Raw genomic sequence first — 27,013 nt, forward strand, 5'->3', positions numbered from 1 at the left:
GGTCTCTGTGTCCAAATTTCCCCCTCTTATCAGGACATCGTTACATGGGATTAGGACCCACCCTAACGACTTCATTTTAGTGTTGCTACCTCTGCAAAGACCCTATTTCCACATAAGGTCATATTCTGAGGTGCTGGGGTTAGGACTGCAACATCTTTTTGGGGGGGCACCTGATTCAACCCGTAACAAAGGTCATGAAAGGACAGGTGGTTCACTGATTCCTTTATTTATTTGGGCTGTGGGGGGGGGGACGCAGGGGGGGATGCAGGGGGTCAGAGGAAAATTACCTACAGGGAAAGGGCTGAGAAGGGTCTGTGGAGACTGAGCTAGAAAGCAGTGACACTATTGCTGTGGCTGGAAGGGAACAGGGCACCCTTGTAAGTACCTGGTGTGAGTTTTGTAATAAAGCCTACCTTATGAACGAGTACAGTGGACTACTACTTAGTACATTCATACATGTTTCTACCATCTTGAGATTTTTATATATACAGTATATGATCTGTTTTTATAAATGTACAGCTTGAAAAAAGAGATCCTTCTTGTAATAAGTACAGCATTTAAACACAAAACCAACATGGGCCAGCCACATTCCAACGGAAGACCCAGAGACAGCAAAGCTGCCAGCCCAGCCCGAACCCCGACCCTGTACGGTGGCCCTGGGGTCCCGGCGCAGTGAAACCAGTGCCCCTGTGCCGAGGGCTCACGGGCCGGCCGCCTTGGCATCTGCACGGGCAGTGCCCGCTCTCGCTGAGCCCAGCCTGCAGAGGGCGGGTCCTCCCTGAGGGAAGGTGGCGGAGAGGAATGTGTGTGTCAGGTATGGACAGGAGGGATGAAAGAAATGTGCTCTTCGACTAAAGGCACTTGTCAGTGGCCGCCTACAGCCATCCCCTGGCCGGGGGAGCAAGCGGGGCGCTGTTTCCATAGAAGCCAATAAGGTCTGAGCAGACCTCGTTTGTCCTCTCACCAGGTTTAAATACAATAAATAAATCTCAGTGGGTGGGTGTTTTGCCCTCCTGGGTTCCTATGAACAGGCTACATTTGAGTATCATTTATGGAGTGACACTCTCTGTCCCCAACCCAGACTTTTCAGTGTCCTCCATGGGGAAGGTGCCGGAATCGCTTCAGGCTCTGGAGAAGCAATAGCTCACTGTGGATCGGAAGGGGAGCCCCAAATGTCCCCTCCCCTGTCTGTGCCTGGAGCTCCTCCTCCCCACGCATCAGAGTCTCTGGGTGCCTCAGATCTTGGTCACGTAGTTGTTGGGGAACAGGCCCTGCTTGCCGCGTAGTCGACCCGTCCACCAGCCAGAAGGATCTGCAGGCAGAGAGATGGCGAGAGTGAGGGCAGGTGCGTGGGTTCTGCCCCAGCCAAGCGCTCTGCTCCCACGAATCCTCCAGTGACTGGGCTCCACCCACACTGTTTTCCTTTCTTTGTTTTATTTTATTTTATTTACATATATTTTTTTGAGATAGAGTCTCACTCTGTTGCCCAGCCTAGAGTGCCGTGGCATCAGCCTAGCTCACAGCAACCTCAAACTCCTGGGCTTAAGCGATCCTCCTGCCTCAGCCTCCCGAGTAGCTGGGACTACAGGCATGCGCCACCATGCCCAGCTAATTTTTTCTATATATATTTTTAGCTGTCCAGATCATTTCTTTCTATTTTTAGTAGAGAAGAGGTCTCGCTCTTGCTCAGGCTGGTCTCGAACTCCTGACCTCTAGCGATCCTCCCACCTCGGCCACCCAGAGTGCTAGGATTACAGGCATGAACCACCATGCCTGGCCTCTTTGTTTTATTTTAAATGAAAAAGGTTTGTGGTAAAAGTAACTGTTTCCCCATGGCAGAGAGAGATGTACTCAGATCTCCCTTCATGAAAGAACCTGCTGTCCAGATGTGAGGACATTACCTCCGGCTGTCAGCCCCGTTAGGATCCGTGCAGCTGCTGAGCTGAGGCCAAAGCTTCTCTCAGGCCAGCGTTAGGGCAATCACTGAGCCAGGGCCTGGCAGACTGTGTCAGGTCACTTGGAGGCCCAGTGGCTCCCCAATCCTGCCCGTCCCTTCTTTCCCACGGTTACCCACAACATGGCTTTCCCACTCCCGTCTCCTATTCCACATCTCGGAATCTGCTTCCTAGGATCCACGACACTCCTTGACAATCCCCTTCCCATCTTCATTACAGGCCCGTCACCAGAAAGAACTATTTGCTAGACATGTTTTCAGATCTTTTTCTGTATAATTATGAACACACATTTATTTTAAACAGAAAACAGGCCATTCTAAATCTCACTATTCTGCATCTTGCTTTTAAATACTTAACAGAAATAATCTTTCCATGTCTATACCTCATTTTTAATTTTAATTTTTATTTGAGACAGGGTCTTGCTCTGTCGCATGGGCTAGAGTGCAATGACATCATCACAGCTCACTGCAGCCTTAAACTCCTGGGCTCCAGCAATCCTCCTGCCTCAGCCTCCTGAGTAGCTGGAACTACAGGCATGTGCCACCATGCCCAGCCAATTTTTTAATATTTTTGTAAAGACAGGATCTTGCTATGTTGCTCAGGCTGGTCTCGAACTCCTGGCCTCAAGTGATCCTCCCGCCTCAGCCTCCCAAAGTGCTAGGATTATATGTGTGAGCCACTGCACCCAGCCTATACCTCATTTTATAAAACAGCTGCATTCTATACCAAAATTTCGATAACCATTCCCTTATTGATGGCCATTTGTTCCCAATTATTCACTATTAATGCAGTAAATGTGCCTACATCTATCTTTGTGCCCAGGTACAAGTAGTTCTCTAGGATAGATTCCTGGGTCAAAGAACATGGACCTCTTATTATTCTTTTTTAAAAAATTTAATTTATTTTTTGTACTTTCAAAAGTGCAAAAGGATAAACAGTGGAACAGTCACTCAGATCCCTTCTCGAAGGGCAGACAATATTACCTATTTTTTATACATTCTTCCAGAAATATTTCATGTATATACAAAAGCAAGTATTTATAAAAATTACTCTCTTTAGTACACACATGATAACATACTATATGTTCTGCACTTTTTAAAACCTTAACAATATATAGACTAAAGATCATTTCATATCAGCGTGTGAAGAGCTTCCGTATTCTTGTCTATAGTTGCATATACTCCACTGTTATATCATTTGCCTATTTTTTGTTGGTTCTTGGCCTTTTGCTTATTGATTAGTTCTTCACATCTTAGTGAATTTGTCATATGAGTTGCAAATGACCCCCCTTGTTTTTATCATTCTGTTTATGACCTTTTTTTTTTTTTTGAGACAATCTTCGCTCTGCCCGGGCTAGAGTGCCGTGGTGTCAGCCTAGCTCACAGCAACCTCAAACTCCTGGGCTCAAGCAATCCTCCTGCCTCAGCCTCCCGAGTAGCTGGGACTACAGGCATGCGCCACTATGCCCGGCTAATTTTTTCTATATATTTTTAGTTGGCCAGATAATTTCTTTCTATTTTTTTTAGTAGAGACGGGGTCTCGCTCTTGGTCAGTCTGGTCTCGAACTGCTGAGCTCAAACGATCCGCCCGCCTCGGCCTCCCGGAGTGCTAGGATTACAGGCGTGAGCCACTGCGACCGGCCTGTTTATGACGTTTTAATATTTAGGTAGTGCAATCATGGACCTATTATTTTATAGCTTCTTGTTTTTTTAACATTTTTAGAAATTCTTTTCCACACTGATATATAAAAAGAAAACTCTCCTATACTTAATTCTAGGACTTTTATGTTTCATTTTATACATTTAAATATGTATTTATTTGAAATTTATCTTGGTGCAGCAGACAAAGAATATATCCAAAGTAATTATTTTGACATGAGGATGTAAGAATTCTGATTACTGCTAAATTTTCTCCCAAAAAGACTATTCCAGCAGTAAACAATGAAAAGGGTACCCAACTCCCTTACTAACCACAGGTTTTATAGTCCGCATTCTTATTGCAGTGACAAAATGTAAAATGTTCTGAAAACGAAAAGTTTTCTTTAACTCATTTGGTAGCAAAACTTGACCTGAACAGATGTGGATTTGTTCATGGGCTGAGTGTGAATATTCGTGTAGCGTATATAAGGCACATACACTGTTATTAACTTCCTTAAAAGCTCCCATTTCTGACTTCTGAAACTCAACTGGCTCCAAGGGTTTGCATAAGGGAATGTGGACTGTCTCACATTTTAATCTTTGCTGGGGTCATAGGTGAAATGAGCTTTGCATTCCCCTGATGCGTAGCGAAGCTCTGTGCCACATCACCTCAGTAACCTCCGTCCACCCGGGACTGGACTGTCTGTCTTGTTATTCGTGTGGGGGAGCTATTTATATGTGTACGATGTTTTTGTCTGTTCTGTTTTCTATTATCTAACTTCAATCCTCGTGCTTTTCATCACACAGGTGTTAGGTTAGCCCCTTTATGAGGTTAAATCCTGTACGGCTTTTGTGTTGTATGTCGGCCTTCTCCCACCCAAAGACTAATATAATATTCTCAGTTTCCTTCTAAGACTATTGTAATTTCGTTATATATTTTTAGGTTTTTAACGCATTTGATTTCAAACACCTATGTAGTGTATGAGGCAGAGATCTAACTTTATTTTCTTTTCAAAATGGAAAATAATTATCTATCTTTTCCCCTCTGGTTTAAAATGCCACATTTATCATGTATTAAATGCCTACACATGCATGAGTCTGCTTCTATATTCTATTCTATCCCATTTGTCTATATGTTTATCGTGTATTCACACTACACTGTTTAAATTACAGTGATAGGCCGGGCGCTGTGACTCACGCCTGTAATCCTAGCACTCTGGGAGGCCAAGGCAGGAGGATCGCTTGAGCTCAGGAGTTCGAGACCAGCCTGAGGAGTGAGATCCTGTCTCTACTAAATATAGAAAAACTGTCAGCTGTGGTGGCGCCCCCGGTAGTCCCAGCTACTCGGGAGGCTGAGGCAGTAGGATCTCTCGAGCCCAGGAGTTTGAGGTTGCTGTGAGCTAGGCTGACGGCACTCACTCGGGCAACAGAGTGAGACTCTGTCTCAATAAAATAAAATAAAATAATTACAGTGATAATTGATAGCATGTTTTGATAACTGCTAGGACTCTATACACAAATATATAATTGTTTTAATTATATTCAATGCTACTTCTAAAAAATTTGAAAATATTAAGAAATGAAAAGAATGTAATACTTGTAAATTCAATGCTTAAGGAGACCACTTTTAACATTTTCTATAACATATATATGCACATAAATACATTTATACATATATATACAGCCATATACATTTTATATTTTTACAAAAATGAGACTATAGTTCACAGTCTACAATCTAACTTTTTTCTTTTTTAACGAACATTTTCTATGTCAATAAACATACTGTACTTTTACAATATTATCTTTAATTAAAAAATTTTGCATCAAAGTTCACTGAATGGATGTATTTAACTAATCCTCTGTTACTGGATATTAGGTCATTTTCAATATTTTTGCTGAATAAGTCTGGTGATAAAAATCCTGTTTGTTTTTAGTAAGAGTTTATTCAACACTTATATTTACTCTGACAACTCTGAAGAAGGATACTGAATGGCTTAAAATATTAAAACCCATAGAAAACTGAAAAAGAACACTCAGGAAGCCATTTTGAAGGACGTTGATCCAGGGGCTTGGAATTCTCCTCCAAGTGAGCTCATGGGAGGAAGTCACCTGTTAAGAATGAAATTCCTGATACTGTCCGGGGCCGCCTCTTCCTGAAAGCTGCACTTGCCAAGAACTGCTGCTCACTCAGGTTGTCCTTGCTCTGCTCACGTACCGTGGGCGGCTCCCCACTGCCTTCACAAGTTCTTTTAAGCCTCACGTTCAGGAATCTGTCACCAGGACATTTCTAGCTTAATCCCACGACATCTCCCTAGGGCTTCTGCACTGTGGTTGAGGGTTGGCTTGTTTTCCCAGACTGACCTGCTCTCTCTCCTCCATGGCTTCTCCTTCTGTCTCTGTCACTCTCTCTCAGAAAACTGTCTCCATACCTCACCACAAATGCCATTTCCTTCATGGTGTTTTTTTCTAACATCTCATCAGGAGTTACCTTCTTTTATATTTCCATAAGCACTGACATGTGAGTTTATATATATATATGTGTGTGTATATATATATATGTGTGTGTGTATATATATATATATATATAGAGAGAGAGAGAGAGAGAGAGAGAGAGAGAGAGAGAGAGAGAGAGATAGCTCTTCTCTACCAAATTAGCAAAGCCCTCAGCCAAGCCCATGGACCATGATGACAGTGGACGTTGGGGTTTGCCTCCCTGGCTGCCACTCCATCCCCTTTCATTACGAGGAAGCCATGACATATGGGTGGGAGAGCCCTCGCCCTGTTTCCTAGGCAATCCTGCCAGGTCTGACCCAATCAGGGCACAGCTTTTGTCTTGCTACAGAAGTTGGTTCAGGGATGGACACATGACTAATTTGGTCCAATCAGAGTAAAACTTAGGACTTTTGGCCAACGGCTAAGGAAAGAGGTTTTAGAGATGAGGCAGATTTCAGTAGTGGTTTGACAGACTGGCCTGAATTGCTGCTGCCTTTTGCTACCATGAAGAAAAATGACTTGAGAAGGGAGCAGATATAAAGAAGAGGGAAGAGCTGAAAGAAGCATTAAAAAAAGGAGGTAGAGGCAAGGCATGGTGGCTCACGCCTGTAATCCTAGCACTCTGGGAGGCTGAGGTGGAAAGATCATTTCAGGTCAGGAGTTCGAGACCAGCCTGAGCAAGAGCGAGACCCTGGCTCTACAAAAAAATTAGTTGGACGTGGTGGTACATGCTTGTAGTCCCAGCTATTCGGGGAGGCTGAGGCAGGAAGATCACTTGAGCCCAGGAGTTTGAGGTTGCTGTCAGCTATGATGATGCCACTGCACTCTAGCTTGGGCAACAGAGACCCTGTCTCAAAAAGGAAAAAAACAATAAAAAAGCAGAGAAGGTAGAATCTTGATCAAACTGAGCCTGAAGCCTGCCTGCTTCTACAAATTTCAGTTATAGGAGCCCCTAAATTCCTTTCATGTTTAAACTAGTTTTTACAGCAATGTGACTGCATGCTCTTTGGGAGGCTGTCCCAGCCAGCCAGCCATGCACTTACCTTCTTTGATAATATCAATAATGTCATTGGCATTGAAGCTGAGTTCATCTGTGTCCTGAGCATCATAGGCGTACAAAGCCTTGCACTGTGGCACCTGAGGCTTAGGCTTGGGCTGGGGCTTGGGTCTGCCCCCTGCTGGGGGAGGCCGACTGGTCGTTTGTCTCCGGACACTGTGGAGAAAGTGGAGGCAGATGAGAGATGGAACCAAATGTGTGCTGGCTTGGAGCATGAGGGCCAGCACTGGCCTGTTCAAGTTCAAATACAGCTCCACCCTTAGAAGCCATATGGCCCCAGGTGCACCCCTTAAACTTTCTCTAAGAATAAAAACACCTATTTTAAAAAATTCATAGTGTAATAACAGCAGCTAACGTTTATTAAGAGCTATACGCTTTTGCAACAACCTGAAAATAGCTGCTGTTGCTATTGTATCCCCAGCATGGAAGTTAATGTGAAACAGGCGCATATCCACACACAAGTGTACAAAGCATATCTATGCATTTAAATAATAAAACAAATATTCACATATCTGTCTCTCTCTCCCCAATTTTGGCAGCCGAACTTTTGCCAGTATCATAGAAGCCTGCAAGTGCCCCTCCTTAACGGCATTCCCTCCCAGAATTACCCACTACCCTACATTTTGTATTAATAGTTCTCCTGCTTGTCTTTATAAGCCACACATGTAAATATCCCTAAACAATATCCATAGTCTGCCTGTTTTGTAACTTCATAAACGGAATTGTATTCTACTAGCATAGGCTCAACAACTTCGAGAAGTACCCTGTTGATGCATGTGGCTATAATTCATTCATCCTCATTGCTTTATACTACTCCATTGCATGACTATGTCCGAATGACTTATTCAGTTGGCTGTGGATGGTCATTCGCGATGGTTCCAGTTTTCACTATTACAAAAAAATGTTGCCGTGAGACTTTGCTCCTCATCTGCATCAGTATCACCCCTCAACCTCCCTCCCTTGAAAAATAACAACATTGCTGTGAATATTCTTGCACAGTTTATCCAGAGCAGTTGATGGCAACATGCACACTATTGACATTTGGGGCTGGATAATTCTTTGTTGTGTCTGTGTGGGGTGGGGTGGGGGCTGTCCTGTGTTTAGGGTGTTTAGCTGCATCCCTGAGGTCTACTCATTGCACACCAGTAACAGCCCCCACCCCTTTCCCGCTCATCAAAAATATCTCCAGTGCTCAAACCTAACATGATCTTCTAGCTTTGATTATTCTTTCTACACACTATGCTGCCTAGAGTCACCATTCATACGTTGTCTCAAAGGCAAATAATTGTGACTTGTTCCTATTTAGCAAGATCTTTAAACTTATATCTGAAACATTTATTAAATATGTTTATGAAAGGCATTTAGCAAAAAAAAGAAAAAAGGAATAGAAACAGAAAACATCCCACTCTTCCCCATTCCCCTTTGCTTAAGGACAAACCGAAGGAAAGCCTACATTCATTTGCTTACAAAAGAAACTTAAGCTTAAGATTTCCTCTAAAAGGGGTTGGGCCGGAACTCAAGAATGGGACTGGCTGTTGGGTCTGGCCTTGTCTCGGGTGGGACACTGGCTGCCATTAGGGTGGGAGGCCTGTCCCCAGCAAGGGTGGGGCTCCCAGGAACTAGGCTCTGTCTCCACTCAGAGTGGGAGGAAGCAAACCCAAGGCTACTGGGCTTCCACTCCTCAGGCCAACACACACACACACACACACACACACACACACACACACACACACACAGCACTTTTATCGTGGAGGAAAGGCATCTTATAGATTGCCAGCGTGATATAGCATTTCCTACGTGGTGTCTACGGGAAGTCCCCATTCCCTGTTTGAGAAGTGCTTGCTTCTCTGAAAGCTGGCCAGGCAAGTAGGTTTTTAATTAAGCACCCTATATATTGGGGATGTGTCAGCATTTGGTTCCTAAGAGCCATTAGCCTGGATACCAGAAACCATCTGATTTCCCAGCAGCGGGAATGGAGAGGGTGGGGTGGGCATTAGAACTCCTGGGAGGGAGGAGGCCTCCAGCTTGGCAGCTCCAGGGAGCAGGGTTGGGAGCCCACGTGCACACACGCAGATGCACACATGTGTATGCACACACCCCACACACCCACCCAAATGCAGTTGTCTCTCAGTATCCCTGGGAACTGGTTCCAGGACTCCTGTGGATACCCAAATCCACAGATGCTCAAGTCCCTGGTTTAGAATGGGGCAGTAATTGCATATGGTCTACACACACCTTCCCACATACTTTAAATCATCTCTAGGTTACTTTTAACACTGAATACAAGGAAATGCTATGGAACAGGAGGGAGGTGGGAGAGGCCGGGGCACCCCTGGGACAGGGCGTTTGCTGGGGAGCAGAGTGTGGATGGGGGATGCTGGAAGAAAGTAGGGAGAGCTCAGCATTGGTACTAGGAATGGGTCCATTTAGGCATCACTGATGTCACCATTGTCTGGCTCTTTCCGGTGACCAGGAAAGGGTACAAATGCTCCCCTTGGGCAGTATCTTCCCAAAGTGAGCTGCTGTTAGAGCAGAGCCCTCCTGCCTCACCGCATATCTGCATGCATCTCCACTCTTCCCGTCTGCTGGGAACTGCTGCCTGTCCATGTGACGTCTCAATCAGTTTGCTTCGGCTGGGCCAAGCACTGCGCTGGGCATTTTCACAGACGCTGCTTCATTTACCCCTCACAACATGCCCGTGAAAGGACCCCGCAGTTCAGAGTATTTCCTGCTGGTTTCATCGTTGGCCAACACGGTGGCACATGCCTAAGGCCCCCAGAGCTCCAGCCACACTGACCTTTTTGGCTCCTTGTTCTGGCCATGCTCCCCTGACCTGTCCCCATCACTGGACCAGCACTGCTAACCCCTGCTCGGCCTTTGGCTCTCGCTTCCACCACCACTTCCCCAGACTCCCGCGTGCCCCCATCACAGCCCAAGATGCGTGCCCCCTCTCACAGCAGGTGGCCGACGGGGCATCACAGTGACTTGTGTGCCTACTTGGCTGGCTCCCTGCTGAGATGGGCAGGCTCCACTGGGGCGGGGGTCTGCGCCTAGCTGTGCTCAGCGCTGTGGGCCCCGGACCTGGCACCAGGCCCAGGAACACGGTGTATGTTCTGATGGCATTAGCAGTGGGCAGCAGGAGGACACTGGCTTAAGAGGCCGTGTACGGGGTCTGAGGCCCAGCTCTGCGTCTGTAAAACACGAGACGATTCAGGCAAGAGCCCCCCTCCGTTTTCTAATTCCAAGAAAGCTTTGCAGAGAGCTCTCAACAGTCTCTGCTGTGAGACGTGCGGAGGAACACAGGTCGCCTGTGCCAGTGACGAGGTCACAGTCCACGATTCAAACACCAGAGGCCCGGAAGCCACCGCAGAGCACAGTTGGCCAGCACAGCCACCTTCCCCGCTGTGTCAGACAGGCTCCGGCAGCTTTGGAAACCCAGACAATCTCCTTTGTGTCACTAGGTGGCGGTCCTGTGTCATTAATAATGAGAAGAACTAAAGACTTTCAAAGAAACGGCCAGAAATTGATTAATGAGGTCTTTTAGGCGCCGGGAGCCCTCCACTCCCAGCCGAGGCGACTGGTCACCCCAGTGAAGAAGTAATACAGACCTCACATAGCAAACGCCACCCTCATGCCACTGTGCCGGAACTGTCCCAGTCCCACTTGCGAGAGCTGCTTGTTAAAACTTTTAGGGATTTCTTGAGCCAGTTGTTAAGCATGACCATTATTAAAAATTGAATCATATAAACCAATAATGAATAAATTATATCACAAGGAAAGGCAATAAGTACTTATAATTCATCCCTTCCAAATTATTTTGCTTCTACCTATGCTCCTGAAGTCATTAATGTCCACTGCTGATGGGTGGTGGAAATGCTATATGATGTTTTCCCACATCTGCATTCAGTTGTGGCCACACTGGTAGCTTGAGATTGGCCATGGTGAGGAATACACCACAGAAACTAGCAAATGCTACAGGCCAAGCCTCTTCACCCCCAAAGTGCCTGTTGGGTAGCAGCACATCACTAGCCTCATGCTACCCTCAGCATAGCCCACGTCCACTCTCGTCTGAATGTGCTTTGCCTACATTTGCCTTGTAATAGCGATGTAGGAGTAAGATAATTTTCGTACCTCTGGTATTTTGTGAGACAGTATCTGCATTTCTTAATAAACCTCATAGAATTGAAAATTAAACACTTATTTCATTAGGATAACGGGTTTGCAGCAAGAATTTAAGACTCACAAAGTTATTTCTCCTGTTGACATTTCAACAATAAAGGCATATATGTTTGTATGTTAGTATATAGTTATAAAACTGTACATTACTGAGCGAATCTAGTGTTTTATTATATGTGATTTTTGTACAATGCAATTTAGTTTTCCTATTATTACTTGACCCATGATTTATTTCAGGGTAATCTGTATACGCTTATCACTCTATTGTGCCTATTATACATTAACATAAACACACGAAGAAGCTCAGCTACAGCAACTTGTTTTTGCAGCAGATTCTTTTCTAAGCGGGGCATTAGACCGCGACTGCAATCACATGATAACCCAGGGCAAATAAAGTTTCTTGATGAATTAAACATATTACATCCGATTTGCTTTGTGAAAACTTGCACTGCAAGAGAAGTCCCGTATTAGTGACCAGGGAAGACCAAGGGAAGTCTTTGCCCCAAGACGTTAGGATGCCAACTGACATTTGAACCCTTGGAGACAGCAGCTAAATCTCAAAAAATGACAAAAGCCCACAAGAAACAAAACCCCAAGTGACATCAAACCTCTCTAAACTAAGGGCTAGTTAATTCCCTCTGCCCTTAATGCCTGTCACTTTCCATGGATGTGAGTTGTTATGGTGATGGTAGCTAAGATATTTAGTTAGAAAAGGAATGTGGAATAATTCAAAGCAAGAAGGAGTTTGTGACTTTCATTTAAATTGTCCAGATGAAGCTCTAGCGTCTAGTAACTGTTGCAATATTACTGCATAGCTCTCTGTTCTGCTGATGCTCTGTGCCCACAGAGAACAGGCACAGCTACTTCCGGGGTGTGTGTGAGTGCTGGGGGAAGGCATCTCTCCGCCGGCTCTCCTTGTCTTGGCTTCCCTAGGCTGCCCATTCCCCTCCCTGTTAAAGCCAGCAATGCCTGAAGCGTAGACCCGAGTGGAATCCAGAGCTCTTAGGTGGGCCAGAGATTTGAGTTCTAGAGAATAAACCCACTGGGCCAGGGAACACCTACCTTTCAATCCTGGTAGAGTATTAAAACCTCCCTGCAAGCCCAAAGCTGATAAATAGTAGTAATGAAACAAATACAAGGGAACTTTCAAATTGCATCATGCTTTATATAGTTCAAAGCCCTTATTTCATCTTCAAGGAAACCTCGAGAAGCAGGTTTAAATAATGATTTTATAGCCGGGCACAATGGCTCACACCTGTAGTCTCAGCTACCTGGGAGGCTGAGGTGCGAGGATTGCTTGAGCTCAGGAGTTTGAGGCCGGCCTGTGCAACATAGTGAGACCCCATCTCTTAAAAAAAATTATTATATTATTATTATCCTTATTATACAGGTAAGGATGCCAAGGTGTAGAAAGATGAAGTGACAAGCATGTGGTAGCTCACAGAAGGCACAGGGCTCGGTAAATACTCGATGAATGAAACAAAATGCAACCAACAAATGAACCAGGACTCATATCCCATTCTTGTAACTGCAAGTCCCCTGTGCTCCCTGCGCCCCACCACACCGCTTCTGTGAACTTTTCTGCAGCTCCCACGTATCCTGGGTGGGTGTGCCTCGTATATGCCCGGGAGAGCAGGGATCAAGCTTTCAAATATCACCTCTTTGTTCTGCAGATGTGAAATTTATGTCTTGAGATTCCAAGAAGGAAAATAATGGCATTTTCTTTCATTGGCTCTTAAAAATATGTTCTGTTCCAAAAGGTTGAATCTATAAACATTACTGGAAATGTGGGAATGGATGCCAGGAATTCCTAAGCTCCATGTCTGTCTGGGCCAGACTATGGCTGCCGCTCCTGGAGAGTGTGGGGTGAGAAATATTGCTATTGGACACTTAGGGGAAATTTTGCGCCCCTTGAAAATATGACTCCACTAAGAGAGTCTTGACAAGAGACACACAGGCAGCGTTTAAGTTTTTCTATTGACCGCTCCTTTGCGGCATGGCCAGAAGCCCTACCACCGAACACTTGCAACGGTTTTCTGTTTCCCCACGCTCTAGTTGGATTGATCTCTGGAGTATCTTGAAATTTCCTGAAGTTATCCTCCCATGAAATGGGCCACAGGATTAAAAAGGGCAACAGACATTTCCAGTCGGGGTTTTAATGCTTCCAATAATGAACTGCAGGTGGATTATGTGCGTTTCAGTTATAGGAGGGCAAATGACAAAAAAAGCACATTTGATTGGCAAATCAAGTGTTCCTATGAGGTCAGAGCAAAGGTGGATGAATGAAGTGTTTATATGATTCTTGCTTAACCTGTCCTCTTTCCTTGGGAATCAGGAAGGATTTTTAAATTGAATCAGACTTTTTCAAAGTTATGCCAAGGGACTGCAAGATAATGATTCCCTCTGCATATCTCTTAGAGTTTCTAGGAGAGTGATAATAATGATGATGACAACAGCAGCTACCATGTGCACAAAAATTGTGCAGGGTTAAAGAATCCAGTTGGGGTGGTAATTAATTTAGTGAAGGTTTCGTGCTCTATTCAAAAATAACTGATTGAACTTAAAATAAACTGATAAAAACTTTCCTGAATTAACTTGAGGTGTTAATTACATCATTTGATTTTATCCATATTACATGATCCAAAAGAAATAATTGCTTATGCTAATTATGTCTGTAAAGAAAAAGTGCATCGAGAGAGAGAAAGAGAGAAAGGAAAGATAAACCTGGAGTGTGAAAGCCCAGGAAAGACCATGGTAATCTTGCTTTTACAGATTGGTAAATTCGAGGTGACTGTTTGAACCTTTGATGCATATAGGAATCTTCATGTTTATGGAAAAGTACAAGCTAGGGATTCCAAAATTCTCTGCTTGCTCCAACAGCCTCCTGTGGAATAAATGCAATTCATGTCTTCTTGGCAAAGAGGAGATGCTGTTAAATTTAGGTAACCATGAGGCTGCTGGAACGCCATGTACAAGGTCTCCAGCCACGTAAGAAACTTTAAATTTTCACCTTTGTGTGTTCTACAAAATAAATACTAAGGAAAAGCTCAGCCCTTTGACCAAGGTACTATTTCTTAAGGAATGTTTGCACAGCAAATTTAAGGGTACAAAGAGAAGGTTGGCTAAATTCTTATAGCTACTAGATTTAGTGTGCTTAATAATAACATTTACATACAACAGACAGGAAATCTTTACTGCTTGGTAGATGGATGTGGACGTGTCCTCCCCTTCCAGTCAGAGCCATTCCTCCAAGGCAGCATCATATGAGCGTGATCTTTAGATGTGATAAGATTTAAACAGGGACCCAAACACTGAGAGCTGCAAGGGAGCAGCCTCGGTTAAGACACAGTGTTCCTAAATTGCCCACTTTTGGCTGACAGATGCTCCCAGCTGGCTGATGTGCAAGTCTGTAGCTTGCAAAGTAGGCTGGAAAGATGGTTTTGCTTGCCAAAACCAAAGCAAGTAGGAAGCTAGCAGACAGAGCTAAGAGATTCGGTGCATTTTGTTGATTGCTTGCAATCCCCTGCCTCCTTTAGAACATCAAACTGGGCCCTGGGGGGATCGCGATTGTTTTAGTGAAGTTCATCCATCTGAATAGTGCAGTCTGGGTTACAGAGTGAAAGTTCCTTTACCTTAACAGCATCCTTCCAATTCCCTTTCACATGGAATCTCCCCCGGCTTTATCAATTAGACAACAGGTGCCTTTAGACTAGTGGTTTGCAAAATGTTCCTAGATTAGTAGCATCGGCATCACCTGGGAACTTGGTAGAAATTGGGAAATTCTGGGGCCCTAGCCCAGACCTACTGAATCAGAACCTCTGAAGTGGGCCAGCTAGGCCCTCCAGGTGAGGCTGCTGCACACTAGAGTTGGAGAACCACTGCTTTAGACCAAGCCACTAAGGTAACCAAGGTCATTAGAATGGGTGGGATATGGTTCTGTACACAGAGCTGGGGAAAAAGGAAGGGAAGTGGGGAGAGAGCGCCAGAGAGGGAGAGAGGCCTAATGGTGCGTGCCATTCACTCTATCCATAGCCGTCTGTACGATAAAACTAAGGCACTTTCATATCTGTAGCCCAGATGAGAATGACATAAGACTTGCCAGGGGAAAAGGAATGCTAGAGAGAACACAGTCAAGTTCGTAACAGCTTTGTGATCTTCAGAAGGAAGTTGCCGGGACAAGCCAGACATCTAACAACAGGGCATGGAGGTGAGCGGGTAGCTGCCCACTGAGAAGAAGGAGCTGTTGTTTCTCTCCTGGAATGGGTCTGTTTTGTACACAAGTCTCCTCATGCTCATCTGAAACTTCTTCATTGTGCTAGAGACATGGACAGAATGGAAAACAGAAGCGGGCTTGACGGGGGCAAAGAGGTGAGAGAGTAGGCTGTAGTCAGTGACCAGTTACTGGGTTCAGCAGGCAGAACTACTCTACCACCGAGATCATGCAGAGTTGCCAGATTCATTAAAAGTCACTAGTTCCTACATGCCGTGTACCATGCTAGGTGTTTCATGTACATTATTTCTAGTCTTCCCAACAACGCTGCAAGCTTGCTGGTACTATGGCAGCGTACAGACAAGGAAACGAGCTCAGAGAGGGTGAGCAGTGGGGCTGATACTATGTAGGGAACAGCAGCTGAAATAGGATTCTCTGCCGGGTCTCACTCACCCTTATCTGACACTAACACCATTACTCTACCACATTCCTGCCTGGTGATTCCCACTCTCCCTGTGCCTGACTACTTCCAGGGACAACTTATCTTTGTGTTGCTAGAATGTTCTTTCTTTTACTGATGCCAAAATGTACCCCCTGGCAGAGTGCAGTCACTGGTCTTGCAGTTGGCCCTACTTCTATCCATGTGACTCCCCCTTTCACACTGATAGCTCTCTGAGTATCCACAGAGTTCCAGCCATCCTTACTTCCTCAGGCTAAAAAGCCTGGGTTCTTTTCAACACTGTTCACTATTCTAGAAAGGCAGTGAGGCTCTCTTTGCAAAGCCACAAAGATCCATGTTCTTAAATAAACATCCACATGTCATAGAATGCTGGGATGTTATGCTTAATGTTGCTAAAGACTGAGCTGTTGTGTTTATGCAACTTCAGGCACAGACGGACATAAATCAACCCCCCCCCCCATTTTTCTTCAACTGTGTGGGGAGCTCCTCAGAGAGCAAAAAAGGTCACAGAGTAATTGAATCCCGGGGATGAAGTGGACCCCTCTTCTGATGTTTCCAAGATGAGCTCTGTCCGGAGAATGAGCTCTCTCCGGAGTTGTGTGCTATCAACTGGGCTGCATGTTTAGAAATGCCAGCCAAGGCCCCACAGCCTTGGGCCCTGGATTGCAGCATTTGGGTGGCAAACTGAACTTTAGAACCATGCATTGACAGCCCAAAGACATCCCTGAACCCTTGGCATTGCTGATGTCGATGGAGCTTGTCAGCTGCACCGCAGGATGTGGGAATCTTACCCCGCAGCTCCCTGGTCCGGGACTTTGAGGAAATCTAGGCTCTCTGGTGTTTGTGACACTCGGTCTGAGCCAGTGGACTGCTGTCGCGGCAAGGGTGGGCGGGTCATGGAGGTGTACAGGCTTCTCTGATTGGATCTCTGGTTTCCAGGAGCGTGAGGATGTGGCACAAATTGGTTTTTGATGACTCCATTCTGATGGTATCCTAAAGAGAAGAACAGAGAAGAAAACAAAGCTTACATTTCCTGATCCTTCTCCAAAAGACTCTCCAAATTTCTTCCATTAGCCAAGGCAGGTTACTTAAGTTACCTGAACCTCAGTTTCCCCATATGAAAAAATGGAGGGCATTGCTGCTAATATACTCTGATGATTAGTGCTAACATATTGTTTTCCCTCCAGCTTTAGTGAGGTGTAATTGACAAACAAAACCGTACATATTTAAGGTGTACAATGCCACAGAGTTAATACATGGTAAACCGCCCAGGAAGTGCCGGGAATGCAGCAGACACTCAGCACATGCTTATTGAACTTGACAATAGAATCCCCAGATGTTCAGGGTTTCAACGCCCACCGTCAAGGAAAGGTAAGCTTGCAGCTAGTTGGCAGACACATTCTCGGGTCTAAGAAAAATTATAAGGGCTGGCAGGCAGCTGTTTAAACAGTTGGACATCCATTTTCAAGCGGTCAGTCTGGGCACCCTTGGCAGGAGCTCGTTGTGTGAGGTGGAGGGAGCGCCCCACCCAGGCAAGGGCAACGAGGCCCCCTGCTGAACCCACCCAGGCCCAGCAAGCTCTCTTGGCCAAACAGCAATTTCAAGTCAAGGCCGCATTAGCAGGTAAGTAACAGACAATGGTGACGGGTTCCGAACCACGGGTCTCGGCCAAAAGGGGCATTATCATTCCATGCTATGTGTGAAGAGGCCCTTGTCTCTGATTCCACTGACAGGTGTGGGCAGAATGGGCAAGAACGAGACTCCCCGAGGCCCACTCTGGTGAGCTGCACCAATGAACCTCTTACAACCAGACTAAGAGAACTCTCTGGTACCAGTGGGATGACCCTCAGTGTATAAGGGGGACTAGAGGTTTAGTTCTGGCTCTGCCTCTCACAGCTGCCTAGAACTTGAGCAAGATACTTGATTTTTCAGAGTGTCAGTTTTCTCGTTAAAGAACAAGGAGATGGGTCCAGAATCCACTCAGTCACTTCCAGCTCTGATATGCACTTTTTCTCTACATCCTCTACTTTTTCTATGCTGGGGAGGAAGAGAGCCAAAAGTGGGCTTTTCTCCTTCTGAATAATAGTAGGTGGAGTTTCTACTTCGAACCACAGTTTTCTAGGGTGGCGCTTTCACAAGGGTGGCTCCTCATCCAGCTGTCTCTCTAGTAATTTCCTCCCATGGGCCACCCAGGCCAGATCAGATCTAGACATTTGGGGCAAACAGCCTGGCTCGTCACCTTACCCCATCCCCCTTGGTCAGTGGGGTTTGCATGGGTTCCCCAAGGTGTCTGGGACAGGGGAGGGCAGTGAGACCCCACTTGCACCCCAGGGAGCCAACGAAAGGAGAGGGCATCTCAGAGTGGGACACGCCCTGGGGCAGTGATATTCGAAGTGGGGTCCCCAAACGGGCCGTGCCACGTGCTGCTCGAGACCCAGTAGCCCACGGTAAGTTCGGAATTGAGAGTGAGCATTTAGAAGTGTTCATAGCAGCTGGACAGATATATTTCATGTCTGTTGAATCTAACACCAAGAAATTTTGGCTTATATTTTGTATGCTTTAAACATTCCATTCTTCTACTAAGTCATTTTTATTATATTTTGCAAAAGTATGGCTTGTAATGGACTGGGAATTAAAAAAAGAAACCTTTAAAAACAAAAAACCCTGATCTTTCACCACAGATAGTTTGAGAAGTACTGATCTAATGGATCCAGGTCCAATTGTCTCGTTTTATCGATGGGGCAACTGTTAACTTAGAGAGCTTGGGAGCCATGTTCAAGGTCAGGAACTTTCTGGCCTGATTTGTTCTGAGGCTACTTTGGCCAACCTAGCTGGGGCCAATGAGCTTTCCAGGTGGTCCCTGGCCGGAATCCTACGAGGGGGGCCAGCACATAAGCAGTAATATAATACTACATCGATTTTCTTAGGTTTCTCTGTTTTTGGATTTTCTTCAAGGATAAAGGAAGAGGGGAGGAGAGACAGCTAAGCCAAGACAGGATGGGGACCCCAAAAGAGGTTTCTCACTGCTAGGCACCTCTGTCCATGTTTCGGCATACAACTGTGAGATTCCAGAGCAGGAGGAGACTAAAGAAATGCATTTTATTCCTTATCTTGGACATTGGTACAAACAGGAGTCTCTTGTCTGGGATGATTTGAGCCAAGTGACTTGAGTCAAACATTCCTGGAGCAATTTTTATGAACTGAATTTTGTGAGTGATGGAAGAACATTTTGTGAATTTTGAAAGTGCCCTTCAAATACCAAACAGATCCGTAGGGGCAAAAGTCTAAAATTCACGTTTAGAGTATATTGATCTGCAATATTTTTATTATTAAAAATGAGAAATATGAAACACAAGGGTAACTTTTGTTGACAATTTTGTGATTCTCTCGGATTTTACTTTATTTTTTAGAGCAGGTCTCTTGGGTCCTACCTAAGAATGGATTTTTTCTATTCATGCATTAAGCTGTCAAGTAGTTGTAAAAGTAGCCCCCTGCCCATGTTGCCCGTGGTTTCAGTTACCTGTGGTCAACGGCAGTCCAAAAGTATTAAATGGAAAATTCCAGAAATAAACAACTCCTAAGTTTTAAATTGTGTGCTGTCTAGCTCTGTCCCACCCAGGGCATGAATCACCCCTTTGTCCAGCTTATTCCCCTGCAGACGCTCCCCGCCCATTAGTCACTCAGCAGCCGGCTCCGTTATCAGACGCACTGTCATGGTGTCACAGTGCTTGTGCTCAAGTCACCCTAATTTTACTTCCTAACGGCCCCAAAGCGCAAGAGTAGAGATGCAGGCAATTCAGATATGCCACAGAGAAGCCATCAAGTGCATCCTTTAAGTAAAAAGGTGATAGTTCTCGACTTAATAAGGAAAGAACAAAACTGCATGCTGAGGTTGCTAAGATCTACAGTCAGCACAAATCTTCTCTTTGTAAAACTGTGAAGCAGGAAAAAGAGATTTCTGCTAGCTTTGCTGTCGCACCTCAAACCGCAAAAGTACACATAGAGTTTGGTACTCTCTGCCGTTTCAGGCATCTACTGGGGGTCTTGGCATGCATCCCCTAAGGATAAGGAGGGGCTACTGTGTGGTGTTTGGCTGGAGCTGGGCGGTGGTGGTAGGGTTACACTCATAAACTCTCATTTCCATAAACGCAGCATCCTACATCTTAAAAGCTGAAATCACTGCGGTTGTCACAAGTAAGGAACTCCTTTCTCTAAGGAGAAGCGTTTCCTAAGGGAGTAGTCTTGTTAGGTAATGGAATCCAGACTGTTAACTCAACCACAGTTCAGTCACACTGACTCTTATTTTCTGAATTTTGGGGTCACAAGTAGGGCCACTGTGTTGACAGAAGTACGTCTGGCACTGAAATGGCCCATGTCTGATTGATCTGTGTGCATTTATTAGCTGGTGGGTTTCTTCCCAAACATATTTTATAAGTTAGGGTCTAGACTTAGTGGTCCCCGACTGTGGTGCATGCTTGGCTTACCTGGGGGCGGAGGGGCGGCTCTCATTGGGTAGTTGGCATTTTGAGTCCCACTGGAATAACCTCTGTGTCGGGTGGTGCTCCTTCTGGTGGGACCTGAAATAAGGAAGCCAGGCAAAGGTAAAATAAGTCCCATTTTATGGCATCAGGTTTGATGGCTCCTGATGGTTCTTTGCACATGGAGGTGGGTTGCAGGAGACTGGCTGCAGTGCAGAAGGGACAGCACTATAATGGTAGCTACTGGTGGGAGGGTGAGATTGGAGGATACGTTTATAGAGGTGCAGTTTTGATACGTTAGAGATAGTGGCTTTTCAAAAAAGTATTGATAATCTTACAAAGGCATTTCTATTTTTGCAGCCTTTCAAAAAGAGACAGATGGAACATTTTAATGTTTCCACTCATGTTCTAAACACTGCAAAGCAGCTGAGCAGGTGATCACTGCGTGTCATCTGCTTCGGCATGAAGCACATTCCGGCACTGACTGCACGTCGGCCTAGAGCAAGAGCCTTTCGTGCAAGAGTCTGTGGTCTACAGTCTTCCAGTTAAACACAGAGGGGAGAAGCGAACTTGTCCCCATGATACAGACATGAAGGGATTAGAAACAAGCGGGTGCCAAATGGAGCATCACTGAGGGCCAGAGTTAGGTCTGGGCGGCAAGGCCGTGGGGGGCCAGATGAGATCTTTGCAGAGACATCTGTGTTGGGAAGGAAAACAATAAATACAGTCTCAGCTGGCACAGGAAGGAGGGTAGGACTAACTAGCTGGAAGAGGGGTCTAGAGGGAATTTCTTGCAAAGAGGAGAAGACGAGTGGAGAAGGGTAGGAAGTGACAAGGTGTGTGCAGACACAGCAAAGGAGCTGGGGCTCCATATCCTGGGGAAGGTGCTGGGCAAACCCACCGTGTGGGCCCTGGGGCAGTGGGAAGTGGCCTGGAACACACCCCGCCCCATCCCAAGAAGGACCTACTGAAACACCCTACTGGGGCCCACTGCAGTTGCTCGCACTCATCCTGCTGGTTCTCCGCAGCCCTTCTTTGCCTGGCTCTGTGCCGGGGGACTGAGCCCTGTGGGCTGCTGGCCTCTGCATTCAGTGGGGTTTGGCCAGTGGGAGGCACCGGCAGGCACCTGGAGTGCCAGAGGAGAGGGAGGCGAGGGTTTAGTCTGCCTACTCTGTCTGCATCCTGCAGCTCTTTCCTCCCTCTGTTGCTCCAGGCTTAAAGGTAATAATGGTTACCCATTGGTCCTTTTCCTGGGGTCCCTACTTTGTTCCCTTAACCCTGCCCGCATTCTTTTACTTAAATGTCCCTTCAAAATTCCCACTGAGGCTGGGCGTGGTGGCTCAGGCCTGTAATCCTAGCACTTTGGGAGGCAAAGGCAGGATGATTGCTTGAGACTGGGAGTTTGAGACCAGCCAGAGCAACATAATGAGACCCCCGTCTCTACAAAAAATAGAAAAATAAGCAGGCTTGGTGGCATGTGCCTGTAGTCCCAGCTACTTGGGAGGCTGAGCCAGGAGGATTGCTTCAGCCAAGGAGTTGGAGGCTGCCGTAAGCTATGATGACACTCTGCACTCCAACCTGGGCGACAGAGCAAGACCCTGTCTTAAAAAAAAAAAAAAAAAAGAAATTTCTACTGAAATGTGCTGTTTTCGGCAAGTAAGTAGCAACGGATGCACAGACACACACCAACACTTTCTGAGTATGTAAAGGTAAAGGTATGATAGCATTTATCAGTATTGTATTAGGTCGTTAAATATGAAATGTCCAATTTCAAATCAAAAGTGTAGCTTATTCTATCTCAAACAAGAAGCAGTACAATTAAGCAAAGTATGCACCTAAACTATCGACACAGTTTTGCCATCTTAACAGTGGCTTGTTTATGCCAGCAGTGAAGATGCCTGGAGAGCGAGTAGCAATGAAATTGCAAAAGGTATTTTCCACAGCTTGTTGAGAATTGAATATTTTTCCTGGCAAGAAGTGGTCCAAAGCCTAGAAGACGTTGTAGTCAGTTGGTGCAAGGTGTGGTGATTATGGTAGATGACAGAGAGTTTCCAAGTCCAGCCTCTGTAGTTTGAGTAGTGTTGTTTGTGTGACATGTGGTCGAGTGTTGTCTTGCAGGAGGACTGGCCTGTCTCAATTGACCAATCTCAGCTGCTTAATTGCAAGCATGCTCATCATTTCGTCCAGTTGGTTGCAGCAGACACTTGCTGTAATCAACTGACCAGGTTTCATGAAGCTGTAGTGGATAATACCAGTGCTGGACCACCAAATAGATACCAGTAGCTTTTTTGATGAATATTCGGTTTTGGACTGTGCTTCAGTACTTCATTTTTATCCAACCTTTGTGCCGAATGCTTGCGATTGCCAAAAAGAATCCACTTTTCATTACATGTAACAATAAGGTATAGAAATGGTTCACCCTTATGTCATGACAGCAAAGAAAGGCAAGCTTTGAGATGATTTCTCTTCCAATGCTCATTTAATTCATGCAGTACCCATCTATCCAGCTAATTTACCTTGCCCTTTTGTTTCAAATGTTCCAATATTGTTGGAATAGTAACATCAAACCTTGCTGCTAATTCACATGTAGGTTGAGATGGATTTGCTTCCACACAGCTTTCAGCTCATCATTATCCACCTTGGTCTCAGGTCACCCACATGGCTCATTTTCAAGATTAAACTCACCAGAATGGAACTTCTCAAGCCATCAATGTACTATGCGTTCATTAGCCACATCCTTCCCAAACGCTTCATTGATATTTCAAGCTGTCTGCACAGCATTGGTTCCACGACGGGACTCATATTTGAAAATAAATGAATTTTTGACTTGTCCATAGTTTCACAAAAATTGCTCTAAGAAAATTTGAAAGATAATCACAAGCCAAACCGTGCATTTGAAAGACTAAGAGGCCGGGCGCGGTGGCTCACGCCTGTAATCCTAGCTCTGGGAGGCCGAGGCGGGTGGATCGCTCGAGGTCAGGAGTTCGAGACCAGCCTCAGCAAGAGTGAGACCCCGTCTCTACTAAAAATAGAAAGAAATTATCTGGCCAACTAAAAATATATATACAAAAAAAAAAAAAAAAATTAGCCGGGCATGGTGGCTCATGCCTGTAGTCCCAGCTACTAGGGAGGCTGAGGCAGTAGGATCGCTTAAGCCCAGGAGTCTGAGGTTGCTGTGAGCTAGGCTGATGCCACGGCACTCACTCTAGCCCGGGCAACAAAGTGACACTCTGTCTCAAAAAAAAAAAAAAAAAAAAAAAGAAAGACTAAGGATGTACCTCACAATAAAGATAAAACAATAAATGTCAAAGTGAGACGTCAGAGATATCAACTGTTAAATTTAGTGCTTAAGGCAATTGGACATTTCATACTTAATAACCTAATTACTATCCCGAGAGTACATATCAATGCGTACCTTTGTAGACAGATTTGATAAAGGCCTATTTTATATCTGGCTTACTCTTCATTGATCACACACGGGCTAAATTTTAGAAGATATCTACATTATATAAATACATAGCATATATGGTTATTCTATGCTGTATATTATAAGTTTGTAAAATATTATAAATAGAAAAAGAATCAAAGGCCAGTGCTGGAGTCAGAGTGGGATTTGACTTATTAATAGCATGTGTGTGTGTGTGTCTTCTAATGAAGCTCTCTAAAGGAAAAGCAGAGACAGATTCACAGTGGCACAGTGAAACCATGCAGAGTTGGTAAATGTGGTCAATTTCTTTAAAACTGGCAGAGAGTAAAATGTTTATATTATGGACAAGATCTCACTGGAAAGGCCTGGGACATTTGAAGCAAACTAACTTTGATTTGTTTTAAGCACAATATTGCAGTGCCAAGTGTACCGTACATAAGTACTCAATCATTCAGAAAGTTTTAACCTGCCCATTTTCTCTGAATCTGCTTTAGTTTGAATGTTCTACTCCCAAGCCCCAGGAAGCAGTCAATATTCTGACTCTCAGCCCCCAGATCTGCGCACATGTTCTCAGCGTTCAGGCGGAAGAGTGGCGTGGCGGCTCCGCCAGTGGCCCAGGGAACACTTACGGGAGTTCTTGGGCAGCCCGGGTCCGATGCTGACCTGCAGCACTTTGTTACTGGGCTTGAGGACAGCCAGGTCCCCAAAGCCTTGGTGGAACTGCACTTGCCGGGAGCCCCCTGCGCTCCAGGGACCCCAGTTCTCCTTTTTCAACTTCAGTTCGAGCCTGCAAAAAGCACATTGGCTGGAATTAACCAGTGGAATGACCCGGTGAGAAAGCGGTGCTCGCAGACCCAACCATGCAGCTCCGCTGCTGGCAGACACGCTGTAAAACTCGGCAAGACGCACAACCTAAACCGGGCACAGGGCCCAAGGGGGGGCACAGCATCCACAGTGCGGCACCACCGCTGGGGGACACCATGAGAAACTGGGGGGTGAGGGAGGCGCCCCACTAATGTGCTGACGTCACTCTGTCAGGTGGCCTAAGGGGCGACTGCTGCGGGGAACAGAAGGACGGGAACAGTCTAGGCCACACCTGCTGTGCTGCGTCACTGTGCTTCCAGCTGTTTTCCCTGTCCCGTGTCTGCGGAGCACTGACAGATGGCAGACACAAGACCACCGAAGACCCCTTAGCACAGAATGTGGCAGTTATTTAACAAGTTCTATTCTTCCACCATCGTGCTTCACCCAGGGACAGAAAAAGACAAACACTAGCAACCAAAATCCAAACAGAAGGCAGGTTTACCCCCACTCCCCAGCCAGTTTTCTTTTTTCCACATTGCCTATGTGCCTGCGTCGTGCAGTCCATATTTTACTTTTTAAACTTCTATTTTCTCAGTTGTAAGAAGGAAAAAATCATAATTTTTTTTAAGTAGCTTCCTATTGTAAGTTTCCCTCAGCATAGCATTAAGGCTTTATCTTGGCCTCATTCTTGTGAGTAGGAAGAGATGGAAATATTTCCATGTCACTGTCCAGGGAATATAAGAGAAAAACTAAGTAATGCTCACTCAGCAAATATGAGATTAGAAGCTCAACAGTCTGCCAGTATCTGGTCCATTGGACCGTGCTGCCAAGACAAATGAAGATGAGCCAAGACACAATACGTTGGCCACCCACAGCCCTCAAGTCCCCAGATGCTCCACCAATAGGTTTTATTATGCATCGATTTGGGGAATTTAAGCTCCCACTCCTGACACTTTCATCTGCTTCCAGCCTGACTCTACTCCTGTCTGTTCTGCTGCACAAAATACTCTTTTATTGGTGATAGGTAAAAATCTGCCTTTCCCTGTCTCATTTTGGTGATTTTTTTCCCAAATGATAAAATATATGTAATTCATTCTGTGAAGTCAGTATTTCACAAAAACACAAAAGTGACCTTTTCAAAGTCTGTGACAACCATCCAGACTGTCTTTCGCAGGCTCCAAGATTCCGCTGGGGAAGCTGAAGCACCCGGGGCTGGAGCCATAAGACCCCCCTTCCCCCTCCCCAGGCGTGAACGCCAGGGCTGAGATCAAGGTCCCTGTTAGTCTCATGCAGATGTTTGGGCCCCAGATGCAGACTTACGTATTGCTGAATTTCAGAGGTAGTTGCTTCTGGGTTTTTTCCTCATAACGCTTTGCTAAGAGGCTTAAGAATTCAGTTTTGAAGACCGATTCAAGCAAACTGTCGTACTCTTGCTCATGGAGAATAAAAATGTCATCTTGCATAGTACTGTAAAGAGATTGGACAATCTTAATGAAAGCTGCACTTTTACTTTTTCTATTATTTTTTTTAATTCATTTTTATCCTGTAAGACAGTGGTAGGCTTCTGTAGTCTTTCTCCATAGGTGATAATCATTAAAGCAAAACACAGCAACATCGAATTATGAGATGGGAAATGCATAATCAAAACACTTCTTCCACGTGATCTTTAAAATTAGGACTTTAAGGACAATTTAGGCCATATTAAAAAAATCCATTTTCAAATTCAATGGCTATGTTTTTAAGATCATAAAAACAACGAATGTTATGAATAAAATGTAACTGAAAAGGAATAATTCCACACTAAGTTCCAAGTTAGTTGAATTTATGGTATGGTTGTAGCTATTGGAATGAATCTGAACTTGAAGAATTGTAAGCTCGATGATTGAGAGGGAAGCCAACGTCCTGGACTTCAGATGCACTTATTAAGAACCTTGTGGCAAACAGTGCTCTACTTATACTGCTGGCCAGGTGCTGCTAGAATATACAGACACATCAAAGTGCAGAGACCCACCAGCCAGATGTACAAACAGCAAGTAAGCACACATCATTACCTTCACGCTAATGAATTTTGTCGGACAAGGAAAGAACACACCTTTGCAGAAATTGCATGTTTGGGCAGCGAAGGACTGTGGAGGAACTCGTGCTTGGAGGGGAGGGGATGTTAGGAGCTACAGAGAGGATGGAAGAGAGAGGCTGAGGCAAGGCCAGTCCTGGGGAAATGCTTAGTGGCAGGGGGAGGTTGATTTGACACAGTTTGTCTCCACACCTGCTGGACTTTGTGGAAAGAGACAATACACACATATCTAACATACT

The 27,013-nt window shown here is 45.3% G+C and overlaps 1 protein-coding gene across 1 annotated transcript in view; it reads right to left on the bottom strand.

Annotated features, from left to right (window-relative positions):
- Nucleotides 1–210: 210 nt before the first annotated feature.
- Nucleotides 211–27,013, bottom strand: part of MYO1E (myosin IE) — a 195,320-nt gene continuing 168,517 nt past the window's right edge. The window contains exons 23-28 of the mRNA XM_045530439.1: nucleotides 26,021–26,167; nucleotides 24,526–24,683; nucleotides 20,476–20,568; nucleotides 16,783–16,984; nucleotides 7,132–7,301; nucleotides 211–1,312 (exon numbers count right to left, since the gene is read on the bottom strand). Of these exons, the coding sequence (XP_045386395.1) occupies nucleotides 1,236–1,312; nucleotides 7,132–7,301; nucleotides 16,783–16,984; nucleotides 20,476–20,568; nucleotides 24,526–24,683; nucleotides 26,021–26,167 (847 nt within the window). The 3' untranslated portion in view covers nucleotides 211–1,235. The remainder of the gene's footprint in view (nucleotides 1,313–7,131; nucleotides 7,302–16,782; nucleotides 16,985–20,475; nucleotides 20,569–24,525; nucleotides 24,684–26,020; nucleotides 26,168–27,013) is intronic.

The sequence above is a fragment of the Lemur catta genome, chromosome 1, assembly GCF_020740605.2.
Source record: "Lemur catta isolate mLemCat1 chromosome 1, mLemCat1.pri, whole genome shotgun sequence".
Classification (NCBI taxonomy): Eukaryota; Metazoa; Chordata; class Mammalia; order Primates; family Lemuridae; genus Lemur; species Lemur catta.